Source organism: Anabas testudineus, chromosome 18 (genome assembly GCF_900324465.2).
Source record: "Anabas testudineus chromosome 18, fAnaTes1.2, whole genome shotgun sequence".
NCBI classification, from domain to species: domain Eukaryota; kingdom Metazoa; phylum Chordata; class Actinopteri; order Anabantiformes; family Anabantidae; genus Anabas; species Anabas testudineus.
The window spans coordinates 16,725,117-16,738,548 of NC_046627.1; the positions used below are offsets into that span (position 1 = coordinate 16,725,117).

General features: G+C 38.0%; 1 protein-coding gene across 1 annotated transcript in view; it reads right to left on the reverse strand.

Moving 5' to 3' along the window:
- LOC113157483 (glucosidase 2 subunit beta-like) overlaps positions 1-13,432 on the reverse strand; it is a 116,409-nt gene that overhangs the window by 77,222 nt on the left and 25,755 nt on the right. Inside the window, exon 9 of the mRNA XM_026353001.1 lies at positions 2,527-2,613. Within this exon, the coding sequence (XP_026208786.1) occupies positions 2,527-2,613 (87 nt within the window). The remainder of the gene's footprint in view (positions 1-2,526; positions 2,614-13,432) is intronic.

Genomic DNA, 13,432 nt, shown 5'->3' on the forward strand with positions numbered 1-13,432 from the left:
GGGCAACACGTGTTATTTACTGTAACCAGCTGTAAACTAGGAATCCATTGCGAGGGAGGGCAGGTTAAAGTCCTAAAATTAGATAAAAGACTCAATAATCAGCTCCTAACTATAACTGTATGAGACATGCAGTGATTCATTAGCCATATTTTCTCCTGAAACAGAAAGTACTGTCACAGGCACGTTGTATTTGTGATGGCCTCCATTGCCAGGATGTGCATCATGTCAAAGACGTAAGCGTGCTGTGGAGTGTGGAAGAAAATAAATGCCATTAGCTGCCGCAGCTGGTGTAAGGCTCCAACACAAATAGACCAAGTTCCTTTGTAGCTTTGACTAGTCTTAATGCAACACACTTTATTATACACTATGTTCCTGATCAAGAGTTTTGATTTAGGCACCTCAAGAAAATGAAAGAATGGCAGTACATATAAATGAATTGAGCATATGGCTGCAACTTAATGGATGTGACAGAGATTAAAAACAAACAAAAAAAAAAAGGTACGGAAACTCCAACGCATATGAGTGGCTTATGACCTTTTGAGAATCTAAGTGTCACACTGATGTTTATATAGCTGACAGCTTCCTACAGTAACAGAGACAAATCTTAATGGTTGTAACTTAACACCTTTCACAAGCTGGTTAGTACTTGTTTTGCATATAGTGAGGAATCAATCAACACCATAGCACCAGAAAAAAGCCATACACAAAGACAATTTACAATATTGATGCAATTACCATAAATTCATCCAGTAGACAAATGAAAACTCAAGAGGCAAACAACAGAAAGTAGTAACACTAACATTAAAGAGACAGTAAAAGACACAGACTGCCCTGTGCTGCATCAGATCATTAAAGCTTTGAGTGCCTGTCGTCAACAAACCCAAAGAAAGAGCTTTTCTTTGTGCCACAACTGGTTAAATTTATGGGTACAATTATAGTTTGTAGGATGTCTTAAACAACCAACAGCACCTTAGAGAACTTATTTGCTCCATTGTTTTGACCATAAGTGACCAAAATAACCACCAATATACAAGTGAAACCCAAAAATAATATAACAGTTTTTAACTGAATACAAATATACTGCTCTTAAAACATCAATGTCCACACAAAATCAACATTTAAAGATTACATGTTTAGGGTATTAACATTACAAAGATTAGAAAAAACAAAACAAAAATCAAAGAGATGTGGAATTTTGCAGACCAGTTCCTTCGAAGACCAGTGTCTATGGCTGGGAAATACTTTTTGAGAACCAAACTACCAAGTATTAAAATAGCTTAACACGAAAAGGTTTAACACTGACAATAACACTAACATTACGGCAGTTTTGGTGATACTTCAAATATGGGCATCAAAATTCAGACCAGTGCTGTTACTGCTAACAATAATCATTCCACTTCGAGCTCATATGTATTTCAGCGGTGTTTTCATGAAGAGTTGGGCCAGGAGTTTGCCTTATAATTCACATTCTATGATGGAGCAACACCAAGATAAGCCAGGCGGATGGTGAAATCTAATCTGAACCCCAGTGTTTTTTGTCTATGGAAATGACTACCTTCTTATCGGCAGAGTGGGTTATTTGAACAGATTCTCGCTGTGGCTTAGCAAAGGGACTCAACCGCTACTGCCCAGCGACAAGCCTCACTTTCGTCCTCTCCCTCTCTCATCTTTTTATCTGGAGGAGCGGAAATGAAAGGATGCTATCTAGTACTCTCCACGTCCTCAGTTCAGGAGATGGAGTGAGGCATGGACATATTCTTCTAGGCGTTTGCTGTCAGATGAAAACATGCTGTTTATAAAGCAGTGCTAAGAAAGAAATAAACTGGCAGTTTAGAGACTATAAATTAGCTCTGAATCAAGAAAGGTATTATGAGGTAATATCTGCTGTGGTTATATTACATACACCCTCTTATAAGATACAATCATGACAAAAATCCAATTACACTCTGGTAACTACAAGAACATCACTGCATCAAATCACCCGCAGCTAAATTTACAACTTCAGATCAATCAAGCTTTGGCACACTTCTTTATTGTTTCTACATTGTTCCTGGTGGTTGCTTCACACAGCTCGAATGTCAACCTTATGGTGACACAAGATGAAATTTTAGGTCCTTGGCAATTATTGTCCTGCAACTATAAATTTCTACAACAAAATTTCAGGGGAATTCATCCAATAATTGCTGAGACGTTTCAGTCTGGACCAAAGTGCTGGACCAACCAGAGACAGACAGATATTGCCATTAATCGAGCCTAGCACTGGTATTGCTAAATTAACGTTCAGATTAGTACAACTACAGTATATAAATAAACTGTGACAGACGTCTACAAAAAACACGTGTACTTTACTGAAGTAAACATTTGCATGACACATAATGCCACTAATCTATTTCAAGGATGGGTCATTTAATTTGCTAGCTCCTGGTGTGACCAGAAACTTATCCAAAAAATAAAGAAAAACAAAGTAAAGAATATTCTGTAATTGGCTACTGTAGGAGTAATGTGGACAAATGCAGAAATGCTCACCTTGACACTATCTCCTCTTGTTAGGACATCCCAGAGTGTATGCTGAAACTTGGTGAGATCCATCTGATGGCCTTCCCCCAACAGAGCCTGTGGCAACAAGGCAAGAGACAACAATCATAGTCAAAAGGCATATAAACACATTCCAATGCAGTATATAAACATATTTCTACACTGTCATGGGTGTAGGACATAAATATAGCAGTGGTGCAACAGACAATGTATAACCACATCTTTTGACAAAGGTACGCTGTTCATTAGTGAGACGTATAATTGCACTCTCGCTTCTCCACAAGTGTGTACGTCTCTTCAAAACATGTATATATTCTGACATATATCTCAGGATGCACGCAATCTTGCATCCAACGCAGGTACCTACTGTCCAGATGGTTATGGGCTTATAAAAAGTGCATTACATAACTGATAATAAACTGCACATCATCCATCTCCCATTCGGCTCACCTCCCTATAATACCCGCTGCCATATCTGCTTATCTATTCAAGTCACTCTCTCATTAAATCAGTTTTTATAGCCAAACAGAACAAGTTTACTGCTTATAGAAGTCAAATACCATTCATCACGGAGAAGGCTGTAGTTATACAGATATACTGCATGTTTTAATTCACTGGAAGACAAACACATTATTCCTTCTATCTGAATAAACATAGGCTACAGCAGAAAAAAAAAGGAATTTGACAAGTGAATTAATCTGCTGCCTCATGCCAGCTGAAATGGAAGTCAGTGATGCGGTGTATACCAGTGGATGCCCATCAGTCACTGGACTTGGTGCGAGGCCTAAAAAAGCCGAATGTGATGTTGCTGCACTTTGGGAGGTAAAGGATGGGGATGGAGGGGTGGGAGATGGTGCAGCTTTCTGTGTTTATTCATCTGAAACAGTGTCCCCTGGAAGCCATTTTGGCAGCGATGTATCACAGCAGGCCCTGACCTTTAAATACTATGCACAATTAAGCAAAACTAATAAACACAACTGCAGATCTGGACTTTTGGACTGGAAGGCAGGTGCTGTGAGTCATTGTGGACGTGAGAGGTGAAAAGTTCTTTTGTGCATTCGGTGGGTAGTCTTTTCAAAGCCAAATTGATGTGTTTGTTTCAAGCAAAATGTCCTGTGCGCTGAATAGAAGTGTTGTTTGAGACTGAAGTTCACCGTTTTTAGTCAGGTATTCAGTTTTCATCTTTTTTTATTGGTGACATGCCCTTTGTACAGTTTATTAAGCGTGAACTTTAAAAGATGAAAAATATATTACAGTAGCACTGAAACAATAAGTCAATAAAATCCATTAGTCCATTAGACTAACAAGAAATTAACCTGTCTCTGCTCCGAATATCAATTAATCTTTAAGTTATTTAACAAATAAAATGACAAATACTGTTTTTTTCTTTCCCCTATTTGATGATGTGCTGCTTTATTCTGTGTTTTTGATCATTTTAAATTAAATATCTTTGCTTTTATACCATTGGGTGCACAAATAGAACATTTAAAGATGCTGCATCAGGCTTTCAGAACACATGATGGGAATATTACACTGTCCTTTGAGATTTTATTGACTGAATGACTAATCAGTCATTAAAAGACAGGCCTTAGTTTCAGCCATGTACTGTAGTTTCTTAGACCGTGGTCGGTTTTGCAGCTGCTAACCTTCATATTTCTCATCATTTAACACTTTACCCGCTCTATTTGAGGAAACTAGGAAATGTGTTCGGTGTTAACCTTCACTTTATTAAATTTTTAATTATTTATTAATTGACATATGACAATTAAATTAGAAGACAACCTGAATCAGGCTAAGATGAGGACAATGCGCTTTAAGGTAAAGAAAACAGAGTCAAAGATTGCAATAGATAAAATCTTTCTTTCTTTGCTTCAATAGAAGTTTTATTACATAAATTAAGGGTGTATAACTTTTATGCATAGGCACAGTCTTTCAACTATATCTGAACTTTAATTTCTGAGAAACCCGACTACACCAACAGTTCCAACAAATACGCCCTACACTTGATTTAGTCAAACTAACACCAGCGCTGATAAAACTGTATGCAAAGATATTGCCTTACAGAGAGAGAGAGGGGACTGGAAAGATCAAATAACATGGTTACATACTGTGCTATGTTATTTGATAGATCCAGCTAGTCCCAGAAGCACAGTTCTACAAATACCACTTATATCCACCTGGCAAGATAATATTGGGTTTCTAGTTGGAGTTATGAAATGTATCACCTTGCAAATATGTGGAAACAGCACAAACAAAAAGATGAGACATCTATTACCACGAACCCACACAGCAGAAAATATTACTGCTCCCACACAATATTAAAGCATATATGGCATGTGTGTGCATACTGAATATACTCATACATGAACACAAAGTCACATATGTAATAACACCTGCAGCTACTCACGTCAGTTTGCCTCTTCTAAGCATCTCTGTCACTCACTTTGGGCTTTTATCCTTTTGCTCAGTCAAGTACCCAGTGACAAATACAGCAGCACAGCTTGCTGTTCAGAGAGAACAGTACTTGCTAGTGATCCCCTTTCAGGCCCTATGACAGACAAGGACAAGGACATCGACCAAAATAAAAGAAGTCACGGGGAGATTTCCCAAGATGCCAAGAACACCGGTCATCTTAGCTGATACTGAATGGTACATACAAACCCCTGAGTCTAAAGGTTTAATTTAAAACTCAGATGGTTCCACTGAAACCTACCCTGGTAATTTCAGTTAAGACAAAGTGAGACTCCAATCTGAAGTTTAATTTGGTGTTCAGAGATTATTCGGACAAACCTAGAGTGACTGCCTCACACCGCTCTCTGGAAACACTGATCTTCTCTCCAAATCCGAAGAAGGGGGAAGAGAGGATCAAGTGAGAATGATCCTAGATAACTGAGGGAAGAGATGGCAGGCTATTTTCTGATATCTTATTCAAATGTAACCTGCGATTTTTACTAAATGCATGTTTACAGTGATTAGAACTTAGGCACCAACTGATAAATCCCTGAAGCTGATAAGCCGCATAATAATCTTGCAATGTACCAGGCTGATTAGGCCACCTGAGGCAAAATAATTAAGTAAAGCAAAATCAAAGCATGAAGTGTTTGCCAAAAACAGTAAAACCTTTCACCATATGTAGTTAGCTTCAAATATCTGAACACTTTGCTGTCTGCGGTCTGTTAAATCTCAGAAAGAACACTGAGCTACATGTCTTCAACTGACCTGCATGACAGACCCCTGTCTGGACTGCAAGAGACCACCCACCAGCCTTACAGTCATCCTGCCATCATTCTTCAACACATGCTGCCATACATTGTCCTTTCATTGCAGCACCATTAAAACTGAAAAAGTTATTGTTAGAATTGTATGTAGCTTTATCATGTATATCTAGTATTCATTATTAATTGAATTTGAAATCTGTTCCTAATGATATATATTTGGTTTCATTATTGGTAATTTAATCACAAAATAATCTATTTCTTCTTTTATTATTATCAAAGATCGCAATTTGTATATATATCAAATTTATCTTCTCTCTCTGTTCATTATGTACAAATTATAATAATAATAATTGTAAATAAATTACCCTACATCTGAAAGAAGTGTCCTGATGGTTTTGAGGTCAAATTGTTTTATTTCAGACTATAAACACCTTCGGAAAACATGATAGTAATCTTAGAGTTTGAACAAAACAAAGGTCCAATTTGTGATGAGCGTTTTTCAACCCAGTAGACTACAATGTGTACTAAAAACTAAGCCTTCAATTAGAAGGGTGCAGAGGAGTATGTTTCTAAATTCACAATGGTCTCTGTGCCAACCACCCAGTGACAGTCAAAGATTTGAAGGCATCATTGGAACTGGCTAACATCTGTGTTAATGAGCCAACAGTAGGTAAAACATTGAACAAGCAGGGTGTCTATGTATGGCCGGACACCAAAAAGGAAGAAGCTGCTTAATAAAAAGAAAATTGCTGCAGACCTGAAGTTCATCAAAGAGCATATGGGCACTCTACAGCAGTATTGGCAAAATGTTTTGTGGACTCATGAAACTGTATTGAACTATTTGAAGATATATCTTTTAAAACAATTCTTTACGATAATATGAGTATGTCTGTACGTCAGCTGAAATTAGAAGAAGAAGTTGGGTGATGCTACAGGACAACGACCCAAACACACAACAGAATGGCTTCAGAAAAACAAAATCTGCCTTTTAGAGTGGACAAGTCAGAGCCCAGACCTCAACTCAACAGAAATACAGTACTGTGGAACAACCGGAAGAGAGCCACATGTATAAGACGTCCAGAGAATATGACGGAAGAAAACCAGTTCTGCAGGAAGAATGCACTAAAATTCCTCGGGAACGATGTGCAGGTCTGATCCACAGCTACAGGAAGGGCCTGGTTGAGGTTATTGTTGCCAAGTGGGGGGTCAGCCAGTTATTAATTCCAAGGGTTCACTTACTTATTCCACTATAGCTATGAGGGTGTTATGGTTGTTCTCAATACAAACATGAAAGATCAGATTTTTTTGTGTGTGTTTTTATTTTATTTTTTTACATTTTATACTCTTGACTTAGATGAAGATCAGATTCTTGCTTGCCACTGTATAATCAATGAATATTCGATATATTAATATCAATTAATATATAGCTCAACCTTTAGCACGGTTTTTGTTCCACAGTAAGTGTTAACAGAGACCTTTGACCCTCATGTACGAAAAATATACTTTTGTAAATTTACTTTCGAACAGTTATTGAACAAATTTGGTTGTTAATGTTTTAAAGCTTAAGATGCACTGCATTTTTGTTTTAAGGCAAACCTTTCACTTACATTGTTAAGTTGCAACAACAAGTTATGTTTTACAGGTTACCACAGCTAAATTGCAGCCTTTAATGATGTCAAAAACAGGTGATGATATTGTTACAGTCTTTAGACCATGTTAATGGACGGTGCCTCTTTTCTTAGGATAAAAGCAAGAATAAAGACAAATGGATCGATATATAGCACCACATCAGTCTATATTTTGCTCAGTATCCGGGCCCGGGGAACATTTCATAAAGGCCATAGGGTCGGCCTATCACCGAGCTAAATGCCAATGTAATTATTAGTGTCTGGAGATAGTGGAAAGGGAAGCACATCCTGCGGCAGTACACCATATTTAATTAATAAATGTCACTCTGTAGAGGGAGTGAGGGGAGTGTGTGAGAAAATAGAAAGGAGCAGGGAGGAGGGAGCCAGAGTGACAACAATACTGATCCTGACCTAAGTGCAACCACACCTTATGCATGTAAAAAAATGCATACAAACATAGGGGACTAGAATTATACTTTATAAATGAAACATGTGACAACAAGAATGCCAGGAAATGTAATGAAAATTGTTATAGGACTGTGTTCAAGACTGTGTCTTGAATTATACAATCTCCAGCCCTGATTAGCATACATTACAACATTTCAGTTCCATGTTCTCACGTTAAATGTTGTCCTTCCACCACAGGGAAAACTTAGGGTGTGAAAGTAGGGTTGGAGGCCACGATTTCCATCTTACAACTGGAACTAAGTGTTGGCGTCTACAGTCATGTGCAAAAGTTAGTAAGCCCTCTTTTTATTTTATGCATTGTGTGCGTGTGTGTGTGTGTGTCTACAAAGAATAATAATCACCTAATCGTGGTGAGTCAAATGCAAATACAAAACAACCCAAGACAAACAACAACATATTTTTTTTTTTACAATGCCGTTATTTATTTTTAACAAATAATAACAAAAACAGAAAAAAACAGGGCAATACCAAGTACCCCCTTGTTGCTTCCATGGCATTTAAGGGGATATGCTGCAGCCAGGTGCTGCTAATCATCAGCCCTTGATTAATTGATGTTAATTCACAATTAATTAGACAGTTTGCTGGTCTGGAGCATTCAGGTGTGAGAAACTGTCTTAAAGAAGCAGTGACACAGATTAAGACAGCATACTCTTCCCACTTACATCTTCCCAGGATTGGACACCCCAGCCCATTCACCCCAAGGCTAAACAGACTGCTCAGAGAAACACAAAAAACCCAAATGCTAAATTTTAGGCCCTACAGGCGTCAATGAGCATTATAAATGTTGAAGTCCATGACAGCATAATTAGAAGAAGACTGAACAAGTGCAGCTTGTTTGGAAAGGTTGCCAGGAGAAAGCCTCTTGTCTCTAAAATGAACATTAAAGCACGAATGAGGTTCGCAAAACAGCATTTGAACAAGCCACAACACTTCTGGAACAATGTCAGATGACAGATGAGAACAAACTGGGGTCTTTTGGCCTTAATGCCAAACTCCATGTTTGGGCTGACCAAACATAATATTTTAGCAGAAACCCCTCATATCCACGGGCAAGCACAGCAGTGGAGGGGTGATGATTTGAGCTTGTTTTGCAGCCACAGGACCTGGACACCTTGCAGTCATTGAGTCGACTATGAACTCCTCTATAGCACAGTATTCTAGAGGCTAACGTGAGTCCAACTGTCCGACAGCTAAAGGTTGGTCTAAATTGGGTCAGGGAACAGGACAATGATCCATAGCACTGTAGTAAATCTATATCAGAGCGGCTAAAAAACAAAAGAATTCAAGTTTTGAAACGGCCTAGTCAAAGTCCAGACCCAATGGACCCAATTGAAATAAAATGGTGGGACTTTGAGAGATTAGTGCATAAGGGAAAGCCCAAGAATCTCAATGAACTGAAGCAATATCGTACAAATGAATGGGTCTCCTATTCATTGATGCAAGAGATTGTTGAAGCCTGACAGAAAACGCTTACTTCGAGTTAGCAAAGCTAAAGGTAGATCTACCAGCTACTGAATTATGGTGGGTACTTAGTAATGCCCATTTTGGCCTGATGAGTTTTTTCAATGTTTTTACATAGAAAAGAATTTAAAGGAGGTACTAACTTTTGCAAGTTAATGTATAATATTTGCTTATATTATGCTTATAAAATTTTGCTACCTTGAACCAAGTAATTGTATTAAAATAAACCCTATACCTTAATAATGTTAATAATTTAATATTCTAGGAATCTGAGAAACTTGACAGTTGTTTGCCGGTTTGAGTGTGTACAAACATAACATTCCAGCAATATATCTTGGCTGCAAACATCTTGCTGCTATTTGCAGTACAAATAATTTATGTTTACATGCAGATATAAAATTGTATCAAGTTGTCATTATGTTCCCTCCCAAACATTATCAGTCTGATGCAAAATGGTACACCCTGTGTCCTAGAACACAGTATACTGTGTGATTTATATTTAAATACTACTCATTCAATAATAAATCTGGTTGCACCCTGATTATGTCATCACTGTCATTACACTGTTATCAGTGCAATGATTCCTCGTTGATGTTGCTATTCAATGTGTATTTGGCAAGTTGGAAATTGTCCATAAAAATTTATCAGTGCCTGGGTAACACACTGCATGGCCAAATAAGAAAAAGACACCACCTAAATTTCACCAATATAATAGGTAACACCAGTCCATTTGATAATTACTGTAATAATACATTAATTAATATTTCAGCAATCTACACATCTTCCCTCGTGACATGGGCATATTCCAAGATGACAATGCCAGAATTCATTGGGCTCAAATTATAAAAGAGGGGTTCAGGGAGCATAAGGCATTGTATTCACACATGGATTGGCCAATGCAGAGTCCAGACCTTAAGCCTATTGAAAATCATTGGGAAGTGCTGGAGACTACGCATGGATCCGATCCCTTCATCAATACACAATCTTGGCGAGAAATTAATGCAACTCTCGATGGAAGGCAGTGTGATGACATTGCATCTTATCGAAACAATGGTGAATGGGTGCTGCAATGAAAGGAAAAGGTGGGCCAATAAATACTGGAGCGTGTGACTTTTTTTTTTTGACCAGGCGGTGTGTCATCAGTGACAACATATGCGTTTCCTTACAACATCAGTTAATAGAAATTACAGCAATAAGTATGTAATAGTTAAAAGGAACACATAGAACATGATAATGATCTTTGACATAACATGTGTACGAGATTAACATGTACTTTGAAACCACAATCTTCTGAAACCTTAACCAACTTCATTGATTAGGAAGCACTTCATAATCAATGAGGGGCAAGTGTAGCCTGTCTCATCAATGCAGTGGGAATTCTACAGATAAACTAGACTTTTCTTGTGTCCTATGCAAGTGGCAGATCTAGAACACTGTGCAATACGTTGAAAAAAATCTGCAGACAAAAATGTCTCCTCATAGCATTTTGTCTGTTCCTGTCAGCAAAAACTTCTTTTATCTGAACTCGGTGACGTCTAACGACCCAGCTTTACTGAAATAAATTCAGAGAGGTGCACACTCATGCCACTGCTGTTCAGTAACAGAAGTCTGAGTCCCATCTTACTTTGGTGAAGGTTAGAGGGGTCAGGTGTCCTGTCTCTTTGCTTTTCCTGCTGTCAGGGAGTATGCACACAACAGGCAGCTTGTCACACAGGACACAAGCTTCCATGCTGCCCCCATGCTTCCTTTTCACTTCGTGCCCCCCTCAATCAAAACCCCTTATCTTGGAGTGCTTCTTGAGTCATGACTACACCTGGGACCCTCTCGCCTCAGTACCATTTCTGTCATTGGATCAGCTGCCGACTCTAGCCCCGTATCCCCTGTCTTTTGTTCTCTGCCCACGTATTAACTCTAAACTGCCTGGAGAACAGAAAAAGAGTTGAGGCAGCTATGAAAAAAGAAAACAGATCAAGGTCCCAGAGAGCTGCAAAAAAGAAGATGTCTAAATGTTTCTTATGCAACCATTTCTATCCCTCTAACACATTTCTTCTGAAGGCGACACTCCTCGGCACACAGAAGTGGGTATTCTTGTTTGGAAACAATAGCAGGCGTGCTTCTGAGGCAACTGTTAAGCTATTGCAAAGCAGATGCTTTTTTCTCTCGCCAATCAATTTAACACCTACACCTCCCCTCTCTTCCTTCAAGCCGGCTTTGGCTCATCAGTTTTAAATGGCACAATGCATTCTTACATTGTTCTTTTGACTTACTCAGAGGACAAAAAAAAGTCTCTGCTGAAGTAGCAGCCCTATCAAGATTTAATCACCAATAGGTTAGGTCAGCACAGACAAAAATCAAAATGCACTGCACAACAGCATATTACGAAAGCAATAACACAATGGTGCATAATGTAAAGATCCTCTGGTTTCCGTCACTGCTTTAGAAGCAATTATATTTCAGAGAGTCTGTAAAAACATGATGAAGATTTGAAAAACATTTTTCCCCTCCACTATACAGAATTGCAAAGGAAAAAGCTATCTGTGTCTGACTCTTATCCCTGGCTTCTCCAGAGCCTGGATGAGCCTGAGCCAGCAAATGTCAGTCGGATAAAGACCAAGCCTGACAGACAGACACAGGAGTTTTGTCATTCCGTGTGTCATCCCTTTGCTAGCAAGCCCAATCTTTGCCGGTCTCAAAAGCCCTGAGATGATAGGGGAATGAAACATTCTCAGGGTGAACGTCAGGTTGTGTAACTCTTCCAAGTGCCACAATAGCTGAAATGTTGAGGACATGCACTGTTCTGGTGCCCCCATGCCCCTGAGAGCTTTCATTATTGTCTTACGTGCTGTGTGGTAGGGTCACCATGGAAACACCACACACATCAATTGTTTCCCAACTAAGGATATGAGGTTGTTCAACAAGATGTTCGTCCAGGAGTTAGTGTGGGGTCAGAGGATATTTGATGTGAGCTGATAGAGAAAATACTGAATGTGCAGAAAACAAATGCAGCTTTGGTTTTATTATGGAGTGGAAACATTATGTGACAATATAAGCACACTATGCTAATGTTATACCAAATTCTGTTATCCAATTTAATGATTTCAAGTAACGGTGTAATTAAAACTAAAAAAAAGGAAATTTAGTTTTAAAACGACATTGTTTGATTTAATAGGTAAGAGTGAAGCACAGTTCACTAAACTAAATCATAGTTTAGTGTGATTTTGCATGCATTTGCAAAAAGACAATATAGTTTATATTTTGAAACTTATTTAAAAACAAAACAAATATTCATTGTATTTTTCTTATAATCGTGGCTATTCTCATTATGTCTCCTGGTTCCATGTGCACAGCTTAAATGGCTTATCCTAGGGAGGACTCAGGTGTTTACATTTGTTTGGAATTAGGTAATATTTCAAATGAATTATGTCAAATCTAAGGTTATTTGGTTTCCTGGATATAGGCTGTTTTGCTAGACTTGCCTTTCTCAAACCACTACTACAAAGGTACAAAGGTAGCGAGTTACCATGGCACAAAGTCAAAACAGTAGATGAAAAACAAATATTACTGAAAAATACCAGAATAGTCTTTTTAAGTGACAAGGTAGGATTTTCAAACAACAGTTGGCATTTTCTGCAACAGTCCTTCAATTACTCATTACTGTACACTATTTTAGTGTACTAAAATAGTGTAGACAATGTAGTAATATACTATATATTATTTTTAACAGTCCACCATTTCACAAACTGTATTTTGTGCTGAAATCCAATCAAGGCTGTCATTATTTAGATTTTTTTATTTTAAAACAGCAACAAATGTTTGTGTTTGCTGCTGTATTACAACAACCACCCATAACAACATGTATCGCAGTAATAAACTCTAAACACTAAAGTCTAAAAATGACTTTAATATTGTGATGCTGACTTTAACTATAACAACCAAACCAACTGCAGTGAAAAAATGCATGTACATAAAATAAGCGGATTATCTACTTTTGTCATTATCATAACTTAAAAATAATCCCTTTAAAATGTTCTCCTAAATATTAGGGGAATATATAAAGACTGATCCTGCCGCTAAAACGTGTTGTGTCGTGACACAGTATAAGATCACTGATCAATGCATTCA